The 25,973-nt window shown below is 41.5% G+C and overlaps 1 protein-coding gene across 4 annotated transcripts in view; it reads right to left on the bottom strand.

Annotated features, from left to right (window-relative positions):
* The window catches only part of SH3BP2 (SH3 domain binding protein 2), a 128,029-nt gene that overhangs the window by 50,131 nt on the left and 51,925 nt on the right, over positions 1 to 25,973 (bottom strand). For all 4 annotated transcript variants that reach the window (XM_044062901.1, XM_044062902.1, XM_044062903.1 and 1 more), the window contains exons 3-5: positions 23,813 to 23,915; positions 8,991 to 9,108; positions 225 to 295 (exon numbers count right to left, since the gene is read on the bottom strand). In XM_044062901.1, the coding sequence (XP_043918836.1) occupies positions 225 to 295; positions 8,991 to 9,108; positions 23,813 to 23,915 (292 nt within the window). The remainder of the gene's footprint in view (positions 1 to 224; positions 296 to 8,990; positions 9,109 to 23,812; positions 23,916 to 25,973) is intronic.

The raw sequence follows: 25,973 nt of genomic DNA, 5'->3' as shown, positions 1-25,973 counted from the left end.
AATGTTTGAAATTCCTTAGTACTTCGATCCTCAGTGATTTTTCAGAAAACCACAAATTTTATGAGAAACAGACCAAAAATTAGAGGCAAAAATCTGGACAGTCGAGAGATATGGGTCTGTGACTTCTTTAGTGGCACAGATTGGCATTAACTTAAGAGAACCTAAACTCTAGTTACTAACTTAAAATTAGAATACAAACTATTGGAAGAAGCTGATTTTCTTACCTCATGCTTGATATAGACTCTTGTCTTTCATGATAGTAGTCTATTTCTTTTCTGAGGCTTAGCATCCATTGCTAAAACAACAAAGTTAGTTGCATCAGTTAGCCAAATGAAGATAAAATGTAGTTAGATTTAACATTTATATGTCAGCATCACTCTTTTTTTAACCTTTAAAATCTTTGCTCTCTGCAGATTGCATAGCAAATAAAGAATTTATCTGTCCCTTATAGCTGATATTGACTTCATATGATCTATGGCCCTCACTTCCATTACTGCTGTATACAAATTATAATATGAACAGTGCACAAGCAATGCAGAACATGAATAGTTTGGCAATAAGCCAAGGCAATGTGTGGTGGTTATAACTGGTACCTTCCAGGCAAAACAAACTTGTTTTAGCTTTTGCATACTTTTAATATGATCATGAGGTGCTTGGTGTTACGCCGGTTGGGCCTTAGTATCCCTGGTACTACCCCATGAGGGCTTTGACTGCTACGGTTGTCAGTAGGGTCGGAAGGGGAAGTGGAAATGTGGAAAGGAGCAACAGGCAGCATCCAAAGATTTAAAGAAACTTTATTGTCATTTAGGACCACACAAGTGCAGCCTAAACAAAATTACAAATGTCAGCTCACAAGAGAAATGCAGTGCAAATAACTTAGATACAGCGGTATCAAAGAATAACATAAGAAAGAAAATAACACTTATGACATGCAAGAGGTAGTTCACATTACATAAACAAATGTAATACCCATTATCCAGTGATAAATAAGAAATAAATACCCACCACCAAACCCCTACACTGTTAAGATATACAATAAATAGAGACTAGTGAATAGCAGCTGTTTCATTATCATATTGCACTTGTTAACCTTAGATGTGACTCAGTATAGCCATCATATTACATAATAGTAATGCTGGCGGTAATTGTTCTGAGCAGTAGGATTAAATGAAAAAAAAAGAGCCTTCAATGGATCAGGTATTATGGCTGGTGTCTGTATTAATAAGTCTCACAGCTGTAGGATATAAACTGCTCCTGAATCTGGTAGTCCTACAGTGGAAGCTGTGGTACCTCCTTCCAGACGCAAGTTGTGAGAACCAGTTGTGGGCTGGATGGGTCGAATCACCAAGTATTTTATAATGTTCTCTTTCTTGCTCTTGTAAAGAAAAGCTCCCGAATAGAAGGGAGGTTTGTGCTCAAAATGTTCTCAGCCACCCTCACCACCCACTGTAGTTTCTTCTTCTCAGCAGCTGTGCAGTTGTTGAACCATGCTATGAAGTTCCTAGTGAGGATGCTGTTGATAGCTCCCCTGTAAAAAGTGGTAAGAGCAGACAGTGGGAGCCTGGCCTTTTTCAGCTTTCTTAGGAGGTGAAGCCTCTGTTGATCCCTCTTGACTATATGGTTGGTGTTAGCAGCCCAGGAGAGGTCATCATAGGTTCATAGGTAGGTACTAGGCTATCTGCCCGAGGGCATTTATAAGCCTAGCCAGAGTGTGTCGGCTTTCGCTGCCCCATTGAGTAATTAACTGATCCTCTGTCAAGCAGAGCCAATGAAGTGATCCCAGGAGTGTATTTTCTGTTACCCATCCACTTGTCAAGGTTTCTCTTGAAGAGTGTTAGTGAGGGGCTCTGCCTGATGTAATTTGGAATTTTGTTCCAAAGCATGGGGAGTCTCTGTGACAAGAACCTATCCCTTCAGCATGTTCTATTTATTGTTGTGGCGAGGTTTAGCTCACTAGAGCACGTGGCTTGCAGTGACTTGGATTTCTTTAGGTGGAGCATGTCCATCAATTCTCAGTTGGACATGACTTTGCAAGTCAGGCAGAGATCTCCTCTGAGTAAGTGATATGCCACTGAGTACAGCTGGAATTTTTTCAGTCGGGCTGCATAGGACATATGGTTGAGGCCAGTAATCCTCTTGGTGAGGTACTTTTGTGGTCTTTCCAGCTGTTGGAAGTGTCTTGTGAGGTACATCCCAAATGGGGCATTGTACTCTATGATGGGTCTAATGAGTGATGAGTAGGGGAGCACTATAACCTCTTTATTTCTAGATGTGAACCCTTTAGTAATTAGATGGGCCACATAGAAGGATTTCCTAACTACTTTGGCAGTATGATTGTCAAAGGAGAGATTACTATCTACCTGGGTCCCCAGATCTCTTATTACCTCTTCTGTATTAAGGGGGCTGCCACCTATGTGGTAATTCATGGGTGTTTTGTTTTTCCCAAATGGGATGACTATGCATTTTTTTGGCATTTAGCTTGAGGCCATGACTTTGACACCAGGTGTCCGTCTCAATAAGGCCCTTTTAGAGGATGTCCATGTCAGCCGGAGAGTCAGTTATGGCTCCCAGTTTGCAGTCATCAGCGAAGTTGGTTAGCCATAGTCCTCCTGTGTTTGCCTGTACTTCTGAGAACAGTAGGTGTCCCAGGACCGAGCCTTGTGGGACACCACTTGTGACTGGTTTAAAGTCGGACCTGGAGTCTGTTATTCTTACCGTGTGAGTTCTGTCTGTAAGCCATTTGACAACTCATCTCATGACATAGGGGTTTATGTTCAGGCTGGTGAGTTTTTCTGTAATACCCGAGTGGGGAATGGTGTCAAAAGCTTTGGCGAGGTCAAGGTAGGCTGTGTGAACCACCTTTCCCTTATCTATGGCCTTGGTGACTGTCTCGAAGAAGTCAACCAGGTTTATTAGGCATGCTCTGCCCTTAACAAAGCCGAACTGGGTCGGGTCAAGTGTTTGGAGGTTCCCAACGTCTTTGTTAATGAGTTCCATGATGATGCACTCCATAGCCTTGCAGACCAGGCTAGTAAGGCTTATGGGGCGATAGTTAACCGGGTTAGTTGTGCCCCCTCCTTTGTGGAGAGGAATAACTGTTGCTGTTCGCCATTCTATGGGCATGTAGCCTGTGGAGAGGCTGAGGCTGAACAGTGTGTTTGGGTGGGGGGGTTAGTTCGTTCTGTAGTTCGTACAAAACACAGCCTGGGACACCATCTGGTCCCACTGATGCTGTGTTTTTGGCATTTGAAAGGGCTGTTTTCACCTCTGCATCTGTGAATTTTGGGATACTACACCTTTCTGGTATTGTTGTGGGCCCTTTTGGAGGTGAGATGGGGGTGAAGTTTGCACTGAATCTATCTGCCAGGATGTTGGCAATATCAGTAGGTTTAGTATATTTTGTGCTATTTTGCAGTAGTTCAGTGCGTATCTGCGAGTTGCCACTTAGATTCTTAACATAGCTAAAGAAGGCTTTGTGGTTATCTTTTGAATCCTTGGCTATTTTTCTTTCGAAGTTAGCCTTGGATGATTTCATGAGGGACCTTAGTTTCTTACTGATACTGATCAGGGATGTCTTTCCTTCTTGGGATTTGCTTTTTTTCTGAACTAGTTTCCTCCTTCTATTGTATAGCCTGTTTATTGCAGGATCCACCAAACTGGCTATCTTCTCTTACAGGAATGAGCCTTGGTTTTGCTAGGGATGGCACGATCCATGCATCCTTGTAGGTGCTCATAGAGTGCATTTGTAAAGGTTTCTGCATCTTGGGCAGTGTTATCCTTTAGCGTGGGGGCTGTGAAACTTACCACCTCTGTCTTAAGTAAGGTGAAGTTTGCTTTAGAAAAGTTTTTTACTCTGGTTTCCTTAGTTGGGGGTGGTGGTGGGGTGTGGACATCCAGAGTGATTAGTTTATGGTCTGATCTAACCAGTGATGGGTTGACCTCCGCCTGTCTCCCATGTTGGTGATGACCAGGTCCAATATGTTTTCACCTCTGGTAGGGGAGTTTACCAGCTGATCCAGGGCATTTGAGTTGATGAATTCCAAGAAGCGCTGGGCCTGGGAATTTGTACTCGAGTAGTTTTCCCAATGAATGGTAGGGTAATTGAAATCACCCTGTATCAGGGTGTTCAGTAGGACCTTCATGTTTTCCAGTGTCTCCAGAAAGGTGGAGTGGTGGTTCTGGGTCATGGAGGGTGATCTGTAGTAGGCCACAATTTGCATTGCAGATTTGCCCGATGTTAATTGCTTATGGATGATCTCAGAGATATCATGCTGCGCCACTAACCTGGAGGTGTAGGTATCCTTGATGAATATGGATACACCCCCTCCTTTTGTGTTTTGGTCTGTGTTCTGTGGCCGAAACATGTGGTATGAGTTGTAGCCCGGTAGTGCTGGGGTGCTCTCTGGAGCCTTGAACCAGGTTTCAGTTACTGCACAGATGTTGATGTTCTCCATACTGAGGAGTGCTTTGAGCGCGTGCATTTTGAGATTTAAACTCCTAGCATTGAGTAGCATAACCCTCAGTTTTTTGTTAATTGTGCTTTTTATGGAGGTGGGTTTGACTTTTGAGCCTTGCCTAAAAAAGGCACTATGGGGGCAGCAAGAGCCCTGGCCAGTATTCAAAAGTCTAGGGGTGACAGGTGCAAGCCATCTCTTGCAAAGCAACGCAACTTGTCGAGCATGTCATCCCATGCTGACAGACACTGGATCCCCTTTGAATGACACCAGAAGCTTAGCCAATTGTTGAAATTGATAATTTTTTCTTTATACTGAGGTATCATTCTTGGTGAGGGCAGGATGCTACTCAGGGTCAGGGTCATACCAGCCTGGGCTGCATGATCAGAGAGCTCTTCCATGTCTCTTTTCATGTAGTCCAGGGAGGTACGTCTCAGGTCATTCACACCAACATGAACAATGACAGAGTCATATTTGTACTTGCTCTGGAGTGACCTGAGTGCTTGTGTTATGTGGCGGATTCTGGCTCCCGACAGGCATCTAACAGTAACCTTCTGCTTGTCCAGCCTAGTGAGTGGGACGTCAGTGTGCCTGACTATAGAGTCACCTATTACTAGTGTGTTAGGTATGTTATTTTGCCTTAAGGGCTGTGATTGTGTGGCACACTGACTTTGTTTTTTATGTGTTGTCTGGTTTGTGACAGGAAGTGCAGGTTGTTTGGGTGTCTGCTTTGGAGGTCTCTGATGCTTTTACAGGTTTTTATTTAGAGCCTCCGAGTATGATTTTGAGTATTTATGTGTATTTTTTGCCAGTGCTGTTTTAGCAGGTCTGTGTGCGGCTGGAGGTGTGGTGCAAGTGTTAACCTTCTCCTCTTGACTGTCTGTCTGTTCCAGTCTTGGGTGGAGGCAGCTTAGCTTCCAGTTTGGCTGTATAATTGCATCTCTCGCATATGTTAGTGTTTTGTGGTAAGAGGAGAGGGTTGTCTGTGTACATGAGGCAGTTGTAACATTGCCTCAGGATACCCAGATTCACCAGCTGGACTGGATAGTGCACCTGAAGTTGCCCTTTGGTCATGCCTGAATAGTAGGGTGAGCTGCTTAGTCACTTGGTTGGTGAGGGGTGAATAAAGAGCCTTGCCCTGCTGGGCAATCAGTGTCAGGGTATATTAGTGCTTGCTATTAGGTCTGAGCAAGTGCTGGGCTGTAAGATGCTTTTTGAGTGCTTAGGTTGAGAGTGAGACTAATTTCAAGGGAAAAACTGAAGAGGAGACTTAGTGGAGCCGGGAATAATTTAACCATAGCTAATCGGCACTGCAAATGCGGTTTTTACAGTAGGGAAAAGAAAGAGATAGAAATAGCCAAAAATGGCCAATAAAATACTAACTTCTGAGCTGGAACCACTCCTCCAGGGACAGATAGGTTGTGCAAAGCTCCCCTCTCTCACAGGTGAACAGAGAAACTTCCTTCTATCCAAGTAAGGTATGGGCAACTCAGAAACTAGTATCACAGCCCTGAATTCAGCACTAGCCTGAAAACTGGACTATACTAGCTTAGAAAGGCAGGAAACAACAAATTTTTTTGTTTTTTTTGAAAAGATAAGGCAAAACAGTAAAAATAATACACTTAAAACAGCTTTAAACGACTACAAATGATCAGAAAAGGCTATCGCACTTTAGTGTGTAGCCTACAACAGTTAAACAAATTATTTAAACAAAAAACAACTTTTTAAAAGTGCAGGCAGTCAAATAAGTACAATATGTGAAAATAACAAGCTTTTAAATCATAATAAATGCTGGAAAATCTGCGTTTAGATGGAAAACAGTTAAGTAAAGCAAGAAAGTACAGAAAACTGATACTTAATCATTCCAAAGTCTCTCTTCTAAGCTAGAAGGCTTGTATCAGTTTAAGGCTTTCTAGTGCTACCCAGTAGGTTAGTTACAGGAAAGATGGGAAACAAGCACAGATGTGGTCTTTTAAACCAGAAAGGTAAAAGAGACGGACAAAGTGTCCAAATGGTCAATAAACTACAATTTCTGGGCCAAGAACCTCTCCTCTCATGATAGACAGGTTACCTAGCGCTTACCACTCCCAGTGATAAGCTAGAAGGCTTTCTTCCAAAACAGCAAGGCTTATGGGGCTCAAAAGCTTACCAACAGTCCTGGATACAGCAACTCTGTATCTGGACTAGGCTAGTTACAGGAAAGATGGGAAACAAGTGCAAGTGTGGCTTTTAAACCAGAATGTTGAAAGAGATGGAAAAAACTGCCCAAACGGCCAATAGTTACAATTTCTGGGCCAGGAACCACTCCTCTTGTGGTAGATAGGCTACCTAATGCTTACCACTCCCACTGATAAGCTAGAAGGCTTCCCTCCAACACAGAAAGGCTTGGGGGACTCAGAAGCTTACAAAGAGTCCTGGATACAGCAAATCTGTACCTGGACTAGACTAGTTACAGGAAAGGCAGGGAACAAGTACAAACATAGGCTTTTAAGCCAGCAAGTTGAAAGAGATGGAAAACTTCCCAAACGGCCAAATAAACTACAATTACTCTGCCAAAACTCACTCTTCCCATGGAGGATAGTCTACCTAGTGCTTACCACTCCCTCTGATAAGCTAGAAGGCTTCCCTCCAACACAGAAAGGCTTGGGGGGCTCTGAAGCTTACTAACAATCCTGGATACAGCAACTCTGTAACCAGACTAGTCTAGTTATAGGAAAGATGGGAAACAGGCACAAGTGTGGCTTTCAATCCAGAAAGTTGAAAGAGATGTGAAGCACCCGGCGGCTGATGCTTTTTTTACCGGCGAAACAGAGAGATGACGCCCGGTGTGAAGTCGACATCAGCCGGCCGGACCCGACTTTTGAACTGCCCGACTGGCCTGGGGCTGCCTGACGACACAAACAGTAGGTGGTGTTTGCATCCATGAAGGACATCTTAGTTGTTTTGATTTTCTCTACTACCTCCCCTTTGATAGTGAGTGGTTGGTGAACTGTTGCCTTTCTCCTGAAGTCCATAACAATTTATTTGGTCTTATTAACATTCAGGTCCAGATTGTTCCTTTCACACCAGGCAATCAAAGTGTTCACCTCATCCCTATAGTTATGTTTATTCCCACCATTAATGAGACCCATGACTGTAGTATCATCAGCAAATTTTATAATATGGCTTGACTTATGTTTTGCAGTGCATGCACGGGTGAAGATGGTGAGAAGCAAGGGGCTGAGCACACAACCTTGGGGGACACCAGTATTCAGGACTGTGCATTGAGAGGTGTTGTTTCCAGTACATGTCCACTGGGGTCTACCAACCAGAAAGTCAAGAGTCCAGTTACATGGGTGCATGTTTATCCCGAGTTTCACAAGTTTATCCACCAGTTACATCGCTATCACAGTGCTGAATGCAGAACTGAAGTTGATGTACAGCATCCTCACATAGTTGTTTCTCCCTTCTAGGTGTTTTAATGCCAGGTGTAGTATGACAGATATAGCATCCACAGTCAATCTATTTGCCTGGTATGTAAACTGGAGTGGATTGAAGGACTTAGGCAGACTCACAGATAGATGTTTCTTCACAATCCTCTCAAAGCACTTCATGACGTTTGAGATTAAGGCGACTGGTCTGACGTCATTGAGGCAGGTAGGGTTGGGTTTCTTTGGAAGTGGGACAATACTTGTTTCCTTGAAACACAAGGGAACTTTCTCCATAGCAAGCGATGAGTTGAAGATGTCTTTCAGTACCAGAAATAACTGATCAGCACAGCCCTTCAACGCCTTACCAGGTGTATTGTCTGGTCCAGCAGCCTTCCTAGGATTCACCTTCTTAAGCTGAAGTCTTACCTCCTCGGAGTTTAAGGTGAGCACTGTCTCTTCTTTGTCAGTGTTTGTTCATAGATTCATAGATTCATAGATTAGTACTAAGCTAACTGCCCTTGCAAGCCATTTTAAGCTTAGCCAATTATCCCTTGTGAGACTCAAACCCTGCACCTTGTGTTTCACCTTAACCATTAGGCCACCCTCCCAACCAAGTATGGTATGGTGGTATTCTTCTCCTCAAATATGCCAAAGAAGGAGTTGAGTTCATTTAGGAATTCCAAGCTGTCATCACATTGGGGTGATTTGGAGTTATAGTCTGTGAGCTGCTGTATCCTCTGCCATAGGCTTCTCATGTCCCTCATGTCTTGGAAGCAGATCTGAATTAATACTCCCTTTTTGCCTCACATACTGTGTCTGTATGCCAGGGATTTTTTGTTATGCCATAACTGGGAAGAGGTGATGATGCCATGCCCATCACTAAACATAGCATCTTTCACCTTCAGTCCCTCCCCCTAATAAATTCAATGACAGTCTGATACTGAAGAAGTGACAGATTCCGGGCAGAAACCCCACACTTCCTCCTAGAATGGGCTAGTACAAATTGATGACGCAAGCTGACAGTTCATGTTCCGTTCTTCCAAAGCATATGTAAATACTATAAATACTAATCAATTTCTGTAAGTGCAGACAAATTACATGCTTAGTTAAAGAGAATATTACTAACCTTTCGTTCATCCTCGCTTGCAGCTGAGAAGTACCACGTTCGATGATTCTTGCTGATATGAACAATCTTGAAGGGGAATACGTTGCTTGATGTTGTCTCTTCTGCCGCCCTCATTACCCTAAAAAGAGAATCAAAACAAAATGTCTTTATTGATTGCCTTATACAGTGTTGTAAATAGTTTGCAGCCTATTTATCACTAAATTGCATCTCTCACTGGTAAACTGTCTCAATGATTTAACTTTAAAACTTCCTAAACTCTTTTTTGGTGATCCCAAAATTCAAGATGCTAACTCTTCACCAGATGATTTTCGTGTTTCACTGTTGCAGTCATTACATTTAGGTAATCTGCTGGCAGGTTGCCCTCAGTTGGGCTTGAATTCCAAAGTCTTGGGTCCTGTGTCGGTTGCTGTCTTCTCTTCCATGATGTCGGGTCGTCGGGAGTATAAAACATGCAGCTTACGCCATTTTCTTTATTCTTTCTTGATGTGCGGTGCCCAAAGCAGAAGCATTTCGCAAGTGCTGGTTGGCAGACTACTGAAATATTAGAGTTTGAGTTTCAGAACCGAAGTCTTCACTAAAGCTAAGTACCCCGTTGGGGAAATTTTTTTCTTGCTTTTTACCGATGTCAGAAAAAGTTGTTAATTGTATTACTTGTGGGAAGCAAATACCTCATAAGGATTTCCATTTATACTGTATTCCTTGCCTAGGCCCTGATCACAACGTGCTTGGCTGTCAGTTTTGTGCTAAATTTAACCAATGCACTATTAAGCATCGGTATATTTTTGCATCAAAGTATTTTGGAAACAGATTTAACTACCCAGAAATGTCGTCTGATAGCAGTCCGACTACCAGAGTACATAAAAAATGCAAAGAAAAGGACAGAGAAAGGCAGTCGAGATCCAAAACCGACGATGAAGCTTCTCCTAAGCCAGTTGCTGGTTCGCCAGTACTCAGTGAGGCGCTTTTGCAGCCGCTGATACCTGCTACCTTCAAGTCTCAGGCCTCTACCGACACCCATGTGGAGTCCGGCATGCCGTACGATACTCAAGGTATTGGACCGACGGATGTATTTCCCTCGGATGGGTCCAGAGCCGCTGAGCAGGCACCGGCTTCTGAGGGTGTATTCAGACCTCAACATTTGTATATCAAACAGACAACAGCTGCAAAACCAAAGACAAAAGCAACTTCTAAAACTAAAAAAACTGATGCATGAGCCATGTGCACAGGCTTATATGCCTAAAAAACAGATGATAAAAATGGATGAAGACCTTATTACCTTGATCAGGGGTACCCATCCCCCTCCAGATAAGAGGCCTAGGCAAGACACTGATTATGAATCTTCAGGTTTATATTTCTTCAGATTCCTCTTCTGATCAGGAATTATCTATACCTCCCTGAGGATTCTGATGTTGAGGAGTCCATTCCCATCTGTATCTCCTCCTGAGGATTATTCATTTGGAGAAACCTTGCATACTTTGAGGGAGCATTTTCACTGGGAGGGTCAAGACTTCTCAGAATAAAAAAAGAGGCTCAGGGATTTCTTTCTTCTCCCTCAGCACAAGCCTTTAGCCATTCCCCGTTTTAGACATTGTGGATGATGTGTTTTCGGAGTAGAGCTTGACCCCTGACTCCGTACCTCCGGCTCCCAGTAAGCCTGACTGATATTACAGGGTCCCTGACTCACATAAATTTTTATTTAGAAACCCTGCTGCTGATCCTGAAACTATTTCACAGGGTCCAAAGGGAGTTAAGGCCGCAACAGCAAAAAAATCATACGCCCTCTGACAGAGATTCAAGGGCACTAGACAGATGGGGAAAAAAGGTTTATACATCTGCAACCTTGGCAGTCAGGGCCTTAAACTTTCAATTTCATATGCTTAAGTACCAACAGCATGTTATGGGATTGCTGAAACAGAAAATTATGTTGATTTCAGAATGTGCAGAAAATAAATAATTGCATGAATTATTGCATGCAGCTGAACAAGTTGGAAAGCATACTTTGCAATGTGGTTTTGATTCCTTAGAGGCCTCCTGCAGGGCCGCAAGTACTGGATCTGTGATTAGGAGGCATGTCCGGATAAAGGAACAAAATTTGCCTGATCATGTTAAAGCTAAATTGCTAAATGCACCTTTACAGCATGATTCTCTGGTAGGTATTAAGGCAGAAGAGGTTTTAAAGAAAATGGAAGACAAAGCTAAGTCTATGCAAACTGTTAAAGACTTCTTACAAGTGCAGCCACCAAGATTCGGTAGACACTGGCCTACAAAAAAGTGGCCCTTTTCTGTGTCAGACAGAGCTCAAAGAGGGAAATCCAGATGCCCTAAGGGTTCCAGATACCAGACGCAAGACTTGTACAGGTCAAAGCAATGGGACACATCCACCTCCAAATCTGGAGGAGATAAAGCGCAAACCTACAGAAAGCAATCCCAATGACTTCCCCCTGCCTACACCAAGCACTTGTCTTTTGCTCAAAATTGGCAGTCAATAACCCAGGACAAGTGGGCATTAAACATCGTATCACAGGGATACAGATTCCATTTCCACAGTCTGCCAATGGCAAATGGTTGGCCAGATCTGCCAAAAAATCAATAGGCAGAGGCACAGAAACAGGTTACATCACTCATGGATATGGGGGCCATTCAGACAGTACCAGAACAGGAAAAAGGACAAGGTTTTTACTCAAGACTGTTCGTGGTACCCAGAAAGGACAAGGCCTGGCGGCCAATACTGGATTTATCAATTTTGAACACATACCTGGACATTCCAAAATTCAAAATGCTCACTTTGCAACAGCTTCTGCCCATGCTGTGCAAGAATGCTTGTCTGGTGACTTTAGACCTAAAAGAGGCATACCTGCATGTCCCAGTAAGACAGTCGTGCAGAAGATACCTCAGATTGGAGGCTGGCTTAATGCATTACCAATTCTCTGCACTGCCCTTTGGCTCATCTACTGCTCCCAGGGTCTTTACAAAGTGCCTGGCACCAGTAATTGCATTTTGCAGACAAAGAAGTTTTCAAATGTATCCTTACTTGGACGACTGTCTCATTCAAGCAGAGAACAAGGACACTCTTCTACGACACCTGCCATTTGTGAAAAGGCTTTTAACATGCCTAGGGTACACAATAAACAAAAAGAAATCACAACTGGTACCCTCTCAAAAGATAACATTCCTGTGTGCAAGCTTGAATACAACTTCCCAGATGGCTTACCTCATGCCAGACAAACAAAGGCAACTGACTACTTACTTCAAACTGATGGCAACAAAAATCCAGTCTTCTGTAAGACAAATTCTGCAGGCTCTGGGCTTCATGGCATCCTGCATCCTACTAATTCCATATGCAAGACTGCATATGAGGAAACTTCAATGGTACCTAAAAAGTTTATGGGGTCAACAATCACACAGTCTGGAAACAATGATTCCTCTCATTCCCTGCCTGCAACAGGAGTTTCTGTGGTGGGCAAAGGCCTGTCACCAAAACATGGGACGGCCCTTCACTCTACCCCCTGCCAGCCAAACCTTAACAGACGCATCAGATTATGCCTGGGGAGCCCACATGGCAGGAAGATGCATTCAGGGCATATGGGCACCAAATCAAATGCATCTACAGATCAACCAGAAAGAGATGCTAGCTGTTCAAAATGCCCTAACAGCCTTCAAGGACTTACTTCATCCAGGACAACTGCTGATAAAGAAGGACAACACCGCAGTCGTGGTATATAAACAAGCAAGGGGGCACACACATACCCCCTTTGCAGATTAGCCATGGCACTGTGGGACACAGCTTTGACCACCAAATAAATCTTCAAGCTCAATTCCTGCCAGGAAAACAAAACACCCTGGAAGATGATTTAAGCAGCAACCTTATGGATCCTCACTTGTGGAAACTAAATCCACAAGTCTTCAGCATGATAGCAGAGAAATGGGGGAGCCCAGACATAGACCTATTTGCCTCTCCTCAAAATTATCAACTGAAAAAATTCTGCACAAGGACGTCACAGACAAGCATGGAAAGTGGACGCCCTATACTTCAGTTGGAAAAACCTATCCGTTTACACATTTCCTTCTCTACCTCTTCTACCCAAGGTCCACCTAAAAGACAAGAGAAGCCAAAGATATTAATTGCCCCGGACTGGCCCCGGCAATACTGGTACCCAGTCCTAAGGAACTTGTCTCAATACCCAGCTTGGACCTTGCCTCAAAAACCACAACTACTGTCCCAGCAAAACAATCAGATCCTGTACATTCAACTACAGACTCTGAACCTGGCAGCATGGCTAATCCTGTAATCATTCAGACGACACCTCTCAGTAAAGCTGTGATGGATGTCATTTTGGAAGCCAGAAGGCCTAGTACTAGAAAATCTTATGCTGACAAATGGAAGAGATTCTGTGCTTGGAATCAAGAACAAGGAACTGATACAGCAGAACCGCATATTCCTCAGATATTACAATACTTAACTGAGATGCTTGACAAAAGCCTATCTTTTTCATCAAAGTCCATGCCTCTGCCATTTCATCTCATTACAATATAGAGCCACCAATCTTTTCTCATCCTTTACTAAAGCAGTATCTTAGAGGAGCCAAAAATTTAAGGCCTCCTAGGAGATTACCATTACCTGCATGGGACCTCACTTATGTGGTGGAAAAGCTCACCCTTCCTCCTTTTGAACCAGCTGCTACCGCTGATATAAAGTTCTTATCATGGAAGACAGATCTGCTACTAGCAATTACTTCAGCAAGAAGAGCTTCAGAGCTACAGGCCCTCATGGCTGTAGAGCCTTTTATCATCTTTTACCCAGACAGGGTGTCTCTGAGGACAAATCCGACTTTTATGCCTAAGGTAGTTTCCAGTGTGGCTCTTAACCAAACAATTCATCAGCCAACTTTTTATCGAAATCCGCAGAATAAAGGGGAGAGAATTCTGCATTCCTTGGACGTACACAGACAGCTAAGATTGTACTTGAGCAGGACTAAAGCTCTAAGAAAAACTGAGCAATTACTATTGTCATATGCTGCAGGATCAGAAGGAAAGGCTATTTCAAAGCAGACAATTTCCAATTTAAGACCCCCAAGGAGAGCTCCCACTCCAGCCTGGGCCCTTAACTTTGTACTAGACAAGCTCACACTTCCCCCTTTTGAGCCTGCTGCTACAGCAGAGTTAAAATTCCTCTCTTGGAAAACAGCCTTACTGCTAGCCATCACTTCAGTAAGAAGAGTGTTTGAGTTACAGGCCCTTATAGCTGTGGAACCCTTCATTATCTTCCATGCGGACAGGGTTTCCCTCAGGACTAACCCATTTTTTATGCCCAAGGTGGTATCCAGTGTGGCTTTAAAGCAATCCATCCATTTGCCAACCTTTTTTCCTAATCCTCAGAATAAAGGGGAAAGGATCCTGCACTCTTTGGACGTGCACAGACAGCTCAGGTTCTACCTTGACAGGACTAAACCTTTCAGAAAATCTGACAAGCTGCTAGTTGGCTTTGCTACAGGGACAAGACAGCAAGGCCATTTCGAAACAAACCATTTCTAAATGGATAGCAGACTGCATCCATTTCTGCTACAAACACCATGGAAAACCTACCCCACAGGGGATTGGGCCTCATTCCATTAGGGCTACCTCAACCTCTACAGCTTTTCTCAGGGGAGTCCCTACTAGGGACATCCTGGAAGCTGCAACCCAGAGTTCTGTACACACTTTCACCAACCATTACCACTTACCAGTATTTTCCTAAGTCTAGAGCTGGATTTGTCACAGCAGTCTTACAAGGCCTACTAGCCAGCCCTATTACGTCTTGACTGCCTCCACCCTTCCTCAGCTTTGGGAATCAACCCAAGTGTGATGACTGCAACAGTGAAACACGAAGAACTTAGTACAGTTGTGTACACTTATCATAAATGTAGATGTTCAAGTGTATTCACTGTTGCAGTCCTGGTTACCCTCCCTCCAGCCCCCTGTCTTTCCATACTTTCTACCTATCCTCTTTTTTGGCAATATCTTATGGAAATGGAATTTACTTTTTACTGGAGGTGTTCCATACCATTTGATTGCTTCCTATTTTGGGGGCTCCTAACATCTGGGGCAAGAAAAACTGATGTAATGGGGTCAGTTGCATGTTTTATACCCCTGATGACCTGACGTCATGCGTGAGGTGACAGCATCCGAAACAGAAATCCCAAAACTTTGGTATTCGGGCCGACTGAGGGCTACCTGCAAGCAGATAACCCAAGTGTGATGACTGCAACAGTGAATACACTCGAACATCTACATTTATGGTAAGTGTACATAACTGTACTTTAAATAAATTTGTGGAAATTTGAACATTAATTGGGAGGAGGGGCAAAAAAAATACATGTAAATGCTGCCTTGTCCCAGTTGCAGGCAGGTTATGCATGAATATTACCTGCTGGATTGTGTCAAGATGAACCATGTCTTTTTGTTGCTTAAGAGAAGAGAGATTGTGCAGGATAGAAGCAAGTGGAAAGTGACACTGTTGCCTTTTTCTGAGTAGTGTGGCAGCTGATTTTAGTAAGTAGATTTTTGTGTTGGTGTCAAAATACTGTAAAGTTTCTGTAGTCATTGAAGTAGGATATGTTGAGCAAAAAAATAAAGGATTTTCCATATCTCTTGGTTCTGACAGCTGTTGTGTGTTCGTGGATATGATTTAAGGCATTGGCATTCAAAGTTGGGATGTTGAAAACACACATACACACACCATGTACCCTCTCTAGCCACTGCTTTTCTACTTTTTCATTAAATTCCATACCCTAATACTGTTCCTCACTCACCCTCTGTGTGACATTGCTGGCACTTTCCGGCTCCATACACATGCCTCTGTTTTTGTCACTTTCCTGCTCTACACACACACACACACACACACACACACACACACACACACACACACACACACACACACACACACACACACACACACACACACCAGTGAGATGGGTTGAATGGTCAGGCAGGTGGGATGAAATATAAATAAATAAAATCAGTGCATATGTTATTAAAAGTATTTGATTTATATTCCATAGAAACTGTTTGTATCATAGACATTAACATTCCAGATATATAATTGATTAAATAAGTACTTATTCACTAATTTTTTCCTTGCTCATGGGAAGAAGAGAAGCACAGCCACCGTAAAAAAAAAATCAATAGCATGAGGAATACAAAGAAAGAAGACTGTACAGTATCATTAGTATCACTGGAAATTTTTGGAGCACACCATATGTACACTGTTACAAGTTTTAATCTTGCAAAATAAGTAAATCTAGTATAAGCTAATAGCTTTAACACCATTCTCAGCTGGCATGGAAAGATGGATTGACTGTTTTGCTTGATCCTTAACTACATCACCTGCCTTACTACATGCAATCACACTACCCATTCTGTCTTTGCAAACTTTTGGCCCAGCAGTGTGCATGTGTGTGTAACATACATTTCAACTGTCCAGATTTAGCCTCATAGTTTTGGTCTGTTTCTCATAGAGTTTGTGGTTTTCTGGCAGGTTACAGAGGGGTGAAGTCACTAAATAATGACACGTATTTGACTTTCAGACTTCATATCCTTCAGAAAAGATCATGACAGAGGGGCATTGTTTTACTTAGACTAAAAAGTAAAAATATAAATAAAAAAAAAGATTTTTTTAATGAATGCCTTTTATTGAGTAGCTCTAAAAAGTAAAAAAAATAATAAAGAAGAGTGAAAACTTTGCAAAAGAAAATATAGGCTGATTTCAAGAAAGCATTCAAGGTTGGTTTTGCTGATTGTGATAATGAGGTACTAGAAGTAGTAGCAGTCAAGACAAGAAAGGTTGGAAAATTATGCTGGCCTACATCCCTCTTGACTAGTAAGTAGAAGGGAATCTTGAACCAGGTAGGGGAAGGGTGAATAGTTCTGGAAATTCATCTGGTTGTGTGTCAGACGTCTGCAGGCATGAATCCCACGAGAGAAGTACTGCAACAATGATTTTATTCAAACAACTAAGATTAGGGTAAGTTCTTGAGAAAAATGGCACTTTTCTCATTAATAACTTTCTTGTTGACATCCTACAGAATGGCCTCACTGAGACCAGCGACTGGTGTCAGAACCATGGCCTTAAGCTCAACGCCAAAAAATGTATCATTGGAAAAACCCGGTTCCCATGAATTACCACATCAATGGTAGTCCACTGAATGCAGAAGGCATTATAAGAGATCAGGTAACACAAGTTGACAGCAATCTCTCTTTTGATCACCACATTGCCACTGTGGTCAGAAAGTCCTTCTATGTGGCACATCTCATTACTAAGGGTTTTGCATCCAGGAAGAAAGAGGTCATTGTCTCGCACTACTTTTCCCTCGTTAGGCCAATCATAGAGTACAATGCCACATTTGGCATTTACCTCACTAGACACCTGCAACAACTGGAGAGGCCACAAAAGTACCTCACAAAGAGGATCCTAGGCCTTAAACACTTGTCCTATATGGACAGACTCAAAAAAAAACTCCCAACTATTCTCTGTCTGATATCGCCTACTTAGAGGCAATCTCAGCTTGACTTACAAAGCCATGTCTGACCCAGCTCTGTTAGAAATGCTACATCTAAAGAAATCCCAATCCATCCGCACCACACGCTCCAGAGACCTCAACCTCATTACCACAATCAACAGAACGTACTGGAGGGACAGGTTCAAAACCCAGAGACTGCCCATGCTATGGAATAGACTTCCCATACATGTCAAGCAAAGCACCTCACTGACCCGCTTCAAGAGAAATCTTGATGAGTGGATGGGAAATAGAAAATTCAACCTGGATATAACTCCAGTGGCTCTACTCAACTTAGGCACTGGGAACTAAGGTTGGGTGGCAAGATTCCAGGGTAATCCTATGGCTAGGCTTTAAAGGCCCCAGGGCCATTAGCCTAGTACACACACCTATGAACCTATATGACAACACTATTCAACTATAAAGTTATTGACATTATTTCTGAATGAAAAAGGAAAGGGTCCTTCGAGAAACATCTTGATATGTTTCATTTTGTATTTAAGATGCGCACACTTGCCTGAGATTGTCTGTTTTAAGGACTTCTAAGTCTTTGCTGGATTAATTTTAAGCTACATCCCTTTAATTGTTCCTTGCACTTCACCAGTGTCATTCTTGGAGATTTGAAATGTTTCAGAACATGCTGGCCCAGTGTATTTTACTTCACTGCAGAATTTATGTTGCAGGATCCTTCCTTAAACATCTTCTATCACAGAAATGTAATGTTAGATAAAAAGTACTCAAATAATCTAGACTCCATCTGGATTAGGTGCTATGAATCTAAAAATATGCGACTACACTGATACATAGAATGTGCAGAATATGGGAATGCACTGATACACAGAATGTGCTGTGAATGGTCACACAATGATACACAGTATGTGCTGTGAATGGTAACACACTGATACATAGTATTGCTGAGGATGGTTGCACACTGATACACGGTATGTGCTGTGAATGGTCACATACTGATACACAGTATGTGCTAGGGATGGTCACACACTGATACACAGTATGTGCTGTGAATGGTCACATGCTGATACACAGTATGTGCTAGGGATGATCACACACTGATACACAGTATGTGCTGAGGATGGTCACACACTGATACACAGTATGTGCTGGGGATGGTCACATACTGATACACAGTATGTGCTGGGGATGGTAACACACTGATACACAGTATGTGCTGTGAATGGTAACACACTGATACACAGTATGTGCTGTGAATGGTAACACACTGACACATAGTATGTTCTGTGAATGGTCACACACTGATACACAGTATGTGCTGTGAATAGCGACACACTGATACACAGTATGTGCTGTGAATGCTAACACACTGATGCATAGTATGTGCTGTGAATGGTCACAAACTGATGCACAGTATGTGCTGTGAATGGTCACACACTGATACACAGTATGTGATGTGAATGATAACACACTGATACACAATATGTGCTGTGAATGGTGACACACTGATGCACAGTATGTGCTGAGGATGGTAACACACTGATACACAGTATGTGCTGTGAATGGTAACACACTGATACGCAGTATGTGCTGTGAATGGTCACACACTGATACACAGTAAGTGCTGTGAATGGTTACACACTAATACACAGTATGTGCTGTGAATGGTAAAACACTGATACACAGTATGTGGTGAGGACGGTGACACACTGATACACAGTATGTGCTATGAACAGTGACACACTGTTACACAGTATATGATGTAAATGGTGATACACTGATATACAGTATGTGTTGAGGATGGTAACATACTGATACACAATATGTGCTGTGAATGTTAACACACCGATACACAGTATGCGCTGCGAATGGTCACACACTGATACACAGTATGTGGTGAGGACAGTGACACACTGATACACAGTATATGCTGTGAATGGTAACACACTGATACACAGTATGTGCTGTGAATGGTAACAAACTGATACACAGTATGTGCTGTGAATGGTCACACACTGATACACCGTATGTGCTGTGAATGGTCACACACTGATACACGGCATGTGCTGTGAATGGTAACACACTGATACACAGTATGTGCTGTGAATGGTAACACACTGATACACAGTATGTGCTGAGGATGGTTACACACTGATACACAGTATGTGCTGTGAATGGTCACACACTGATACAAAGTATATGCTGGGGATGGTAACAGACTGATACACAGTATGTGCTGAGGATGGTAACGCACTGATACAAAGTGTGTGCTGTGAATGGTATGACTCTGATAGTATGTGATGGGAATTGTAATAGTCTGATAGACAGTACGCATGTCCTGACAATGGTAACACACTGATACACACCATAGAGCTCTGCATGCAAGGTTGTTATCTGTTTTTTACTCAATTAATTTTTTACTACAATAAAATATGTATTCCACACTACTTAACAAAAATGAGTATGTAAACTCTTTGAAATGTTGCAGTGATTTTACTTTGCATGCTGTTATGTCAATTTAGTTGCTGCAATTGTCCTGGGTCAATACTGAACATGGGCACTTTTATCTGAGGGGCTTATCCAATTAACTAATAAATGAAATAAAATATTTTATTGTATATTGTGATTAATTCTCTCCTTATAGCCTGACGAAGAAAAAATTCCACTTTTAATAATGCCTACCACTCTAGGCAGAAAAATAGGAAGGTAGTGGTTTCAAGGAGCTGATGACGCAGGAACCAATGTCTTGACTCACTGAGCTGTACTTTAGATGAGAGTATGTTTTCCTCTGCAATAATTCTTTCCAAAGTTTAAAAAAAAAATTGTTGCATTTCCAAGGCTCTAGGAGCTGAAGGAGATGCCTTTCTGTGATGCATTTTAATGTGACAATTATCGTTTTTTACCTACCCCTTTGAAGGCATGGAGCTAACTGCATTACTTTTTCCCCTGTGACATGACTGCTTCATGGAGTGCACATCTGACAGTGTTCCATTCTTGCTCAGGTAAAGGAAAACTGAAAGTGGCAAAAAAAAAAATTATCAAGACTCTCAGCTTACAGTTTCCACTGCTGGTGTTCTGTAGCTGTTATTATTAGCATCTTAAAGGCAATACACAAACACCACAGACATCCTGTTATGGCGGTCAGTGCTTGCATTTGTTTTGAGCACTAAGCTTGCTTTTTTTTTAGTGACTTGCATATAATGACCATTTATTTAGGTTCATAGATTAGTACTAAACTACCTGCCCTTGCGAGCCATTTTAAACTTAGCCAATAATCCCTTGTGAGACTCAAACCCTGCACCTTGTGTTTGTAAGGCAAATACCTTAACCATTAGGTCACCCTCCCAACCCTTACTTATTTGCATTTGTTTTCTGAGTAGAGCACTGATTTCCATGGACCTTTTCCAAATTCATCCTGGAAGTGCTGTCTGGTTAAGTGACTTGCTCAGAGTCACACACTTAAGCAATGGAGATGCAGGGCATGCAGGTGTTTAGCCCTCTCAGTAAGTCTTCATGGTGAATTTGAAGAAACTGTAAAAACATTACTTGACAGACAAGAAGTATTATATAGGAATGTTTTTAAGAAAAGAAAGCCACCTATCTGGACTTCAGCAATAAATGTAGCCTGCATGGACCATTGGATGCCAGAGATCTCACAGGGTTACCACAGGCAAATTCCTACATATCCTGTCAGTTTTTAGCCTCACATAAAATATGTGGCACAGACATTGGGAATATGTGTGGTGTGAACTACAAGATAATGCTACATCAGAAACACTATAACCTGCAGGGCTGGGGACTCATAATTTACCCTTTTATCCTTAAAAGTCATGATGGTGATTCATATTGTAAGAACCCCATGATTCATTTTCTGATTATTGCAGATGGTTACTTTTCTGGTGGTCTGTTTGGCTTTGTTTCACAAGATGTAGATATTGTCGACGTCATGCCTATGGCACATGGTATGCAGTATTTACTTATTTTATTCATTTGTCAATCGGTAATCCTGTGGACATATATGTTCCTTTGCAGAGGGGACTTGGGAGCACTGCCAGACTGCATATCTTTCTCAGAGTCACAGGCAAATAAGAAGTAGAAGGAATCAGTCTGCATCTTTGACTACAGGAAGCAACTTGTTAACAGATCAGAACCTTAATCCTTTGTACTAACTGCCAGACATGCAGTCTACAGCATGTGTACACTGTAGTGTGCTTACCTAAGCATGGTCTGCTTGGCCATTGTCTGGTTGTAATTCTGAGACAAGAACAATGCAGGGTACTGCCTCAGGAATTAGGAAGGCAAAGAACTGAAAATCTTTCTGCTGAGGAGAGGATTAACAACTGAGCCACTTATGGTGAATCTGTTTCATATAGCAGCTGAACAGAGTTGGAGGATTGTAGCCACTCTGGGCTTTAAGTACAATTTTACAAGAAGCTCAGAACTGAGCAGGGAAGGGAGACACAATTTAATTAAGAATATTACATTTAATGTCAATGAAGTTGGTTCAGGGGGGAGGGGGTTGAATTCACTACATGACTAGGGTTTCTCACCTCACAAAAGGCATTTCTTAGAGATTGATTCCCAAGCAGGATTTGTTGTTGGTAAACAGTGAGGAAGACAATGTACTGTGCATCAATTGTAAGTCATTCCCCTCTGCCTGGGAACATTGTTAAGGCACAAGATCGGAAGATCTTTAATCAGCATAAGCACCTTTTCTCTGTGAATTCCTTTTAATGCAGTGCTTTTATTGACACTTGTATTTCATGCCATTGCTGAGGGCCTGGTCAACAATCATGCGATATAACTGGGCAGTGAGCAGAACAGAATACAAGACATATTTTATCAAGCATGATTTAAGAATACCAGCTATGTGTCCATCTTCTCTTAACATCTATACCTGTGAAAGGAAATAGTAGAAATACATATTTTCACTATAGTACCATCCTGCAACTGTACAATGTATTACCTAAACATTTTGTATTTCTGTTTGATGACTGATAAACCATCGTAACATGAAACGCCTCTTTTAGGGATGACCTAAGTGCACTCCTTGGTTGACTGACTTCTTCAAAGTTGCACAGTAGGGAAACACGGGCAGAGGGAATCAAAACACAGGACTACAAGAAAATGCACATTAGTAGATCATAATCTTAATTCACTACACAAAAATATCATTCCTCTTAAAGTTTTTGAAGTCATGCTGTATGTGAATAAATCATGTTTCATTTCTGCTTTGTGACTATTTACCAGCTAAGATAGGAACAGTAATGATTGCATCACTCAGTTGCACTCTGATATTTGAATCCCTTTAACTACTTCAAGAAAATGGAACAAGATTTATGCAGTTAAGTGCTGAATAAATGAAAAAGACACAGGCTGGCTCACACCACTTAAATTCCAAAAACAAAAACTTCTTGCAAAATGCAAAAAGAAGCAGCAAACAACTATAGATGATTACTGCAACAGTAATTTTGAGGTAGTATACGGAGTACCATTATTGTGCTCCATAAATGGGAGAAACACAGCATCATTAAGTCCCTTTTACCACTGTTACTCAGTAGGCTGCACTAGAGCCTGAATACAGGCATCACAGACAGTAGTCGATACCAGCAGGTTTGAAAGCTGTAATGCACTTCTTTTTGTGCAGCAATGCAAAGTGCTTTTCCAGCTTTTAAAGCTTTTACTAAAGCAGAAATGCATGTTTCTTCTAGCTGCCTTCTGTGAGGGAATGCAAAATATTACAGTTTATGCAGTTACATTTCCTTTCTTTCTTTCTTTCTTTCTTTCTTTCTTTCTTTCTTTCTTTCTTTCTTTCTTTTTCTATCTTTCCTTTCTCTTTACCTCATGATACATTAGAGCAACCAAAGTTACATTCTGCAAAGAATTGTGAGGCAGAACTAAGTGTACTAATGTTTTCAAAGCTGTGAAACAATTAGCACTCCGTCTGTTTTTTTCTCTCTTTCTGTAACTGGTAGTACATAGCACAGATAAAGTTTTATACTTTTCAATAGATTAGGACTGGGACTCTCTGACCCATAACTAATTATATGCTCTCAGAAAAGATGTCAAAACTCACATCTGGAGTTTTGCTAGGTTATGCTCTCAAGTTGAATGTCTTGATAACCTTCCTTCTCATGTATAGCAACTTGATTATGATCAATGACCTGATCATAATTCCTCATGTTAGCTTTTGTCATTTGGAGGAGTTCATCAGACAAAAACTGGCAAAAAAAATATTGATGTAATTTTTGGCTTTAATTGTCTGTCATTGTTGTTTGCATTTGCTAAATAAATGTCATTAGTAAGAGATATTAAAAGTACCTGTTGTATCCACTTAGGGAGAAAGCTCCTTGGGGAGATGTTGAGCTGCTGGACTTGAAGTAATAAATGCATCCTTTATGGATAACTATAAAGCGCAGTGGCCCTGAAATAAATAAATAAATAAAAAAAATATATATATATCATTAATATGATGCTAAAGTCTTAACCATCAACAATGCACTTTGTGAACAAAAGAGATACAAAGTACGTTTTATACAAATGTTTGTAATAAGCTTCTTACTTGTTTCATAACATGTCAAATGTCATCATCTTTATCAATACATTTCACTTTGCTATTCCCAATGCCAAAGTAATCCAATATTCAGACGACTCAACTCTAGTCTGCTCTGCCACTAATCTCCCTAAACTTCTAAGACCCAGACCACCTTCTCGACCACCGAGGCCTGGATGGTCCAAAACCACCTTTCCCTAAATGCAAACAAATCCAAAATATTAATTTTCCTTCCATCAAAATCCTTCCCATTTGACAAAACCTCTTTCCATGTTCTAAGCCAAAATAATTCTCCTATTGTATTCATCCCCATGCTAAATTACTAGGTGTAACTATAGATAAACACCTAAAATTTGACAACCATATATTTCAAAACATAATGAAAAACCACCAAAACCCTGGTATGCTATACAGGAACAATCGCTTCTTCTCACCCTACACCAGACTTACTCTCGTCTGCACTTACCTCCTTCCCTCCCTAATGTACGGCGCACCCCTACTAACCAACCTATCTACATCCATCACTTCCAAATTAGAAAACTGTTATAACAAAATTTCTAAATTCGCCACTAACTCCAAAGACTCCTCCCATCATGGTCTTGCCCTTCACTCTCTAAATTGGCTAGAACTTCAAAACTATCTGGACTATCTCCAGCTCATCACAGCTCATAAACTACTCTTCAACCCCACCAAATGCCCTGCCCTCATAAACATCCTTCTCCCCTATGTTCCAAATAGATCTCTTAGATGTGCACATCAAAACTTAATTACTGTTCATAAACCTAGCCGCCTGCCAGGACAACTACTCCTCCTCTCTTTTTCCTTAGCCAAAAAATGGAATTCTCTTCCTCCTACCCTAAGAAAAATGCAGAATGTGGAAAGCTTTAAAACACAGCTTCATTCCTACCTCTCAACCTCCCATCTATCTGGAAATGTACCTGCATTCTTCCAACCTAGCTAATCCCTCCCTACTAATCCCTACAATGTCTATGCTTTATTCCATCTACTTATACTAACTTTCTTAACGTCTAGAAACAAATAGCTCCTACCGACAATCTACTTATCTAAATTGCAACATTTTTAAACTCAAAATCTTGCCTGTTCCAATAGGTTATTATAAACATGGGTTCAGACTCACTAATGTCCATGATTTGATTATTTCAATTGCTTTTCTTAGGTCAACATTGTAAATATTCTTCTTTGATTTGTATACATATTTGTATTTATACTTTGCATATGTTGTGTACTTGTATTCCGCATCTTTACTTGTATTTTGTATCTTTGCTGAATTTTTCATTGTGGAGCTTTTCTGTCTGGGCCTCCACTGAAAACAGGATCCCTGGGCCCAGTGGACTACCCTGCTCAACAAACTTGAAATAAATAAATAAATAAATAAATAAAATAAATAAATCTGGGGGTACCACTTAACAACAAGAGGATTCTGAGACAGAGTAGCATGACACAGGATTGTCTAAATGCTCAGTCAATGAACACTTACTGCAGTGAGTAAATCTTATTAAATGTGGCAACAGACAGTCATGTGATCCACAGTTCAAAGAGATTGGCAGTGCATGAAATTAGCCCTCGTTCACTGATGTAGCTCCAGATGTATAGCCCTGTACAATTTTCCCTCAATCCGCCACTAAGATCATTTACTGCACAAGCATTTTAAGGCATCTACTTTTCTTTCAAACCACGTGAGAAGAAGCTGATGAATGCACTCCCCTATTAGAGACCTATTACCTGCTTGTTGATTGAATTCCTGCAGTTTATCGTATATCAGATACATAGTAACATTTAACAGCCTTTCCCTGTTTCATCATCTTAGTTACTGTCTTCAGTGTAATTCTGCTATTATCTCATTCATAGAGTAGAAACTATGGTTATGGAAGAACTTCAGGCCTAGCATAACTAAAAAACTTGTGCAGG

The sequence above is a fragment of the Protopterus annectens genome, chromosome 2.part1 (genome assembly GCF_019279795.1).
Source record: "Protopterus annectens isolate FY-2018-M chromosome 2.part1, PAN1.0, whole genome shotgun sequence".
Taxonomy (NCBI): Eukaryota; Metazoa; Chordata; order Ceratodontiformes; family Protopteridae; genus Protopterus; species Protopterus annectens.
Note: the sequence above shows the minus strand (reverse complement) of the source record. Positions and strands in the feature narration are given on the sequence as shown.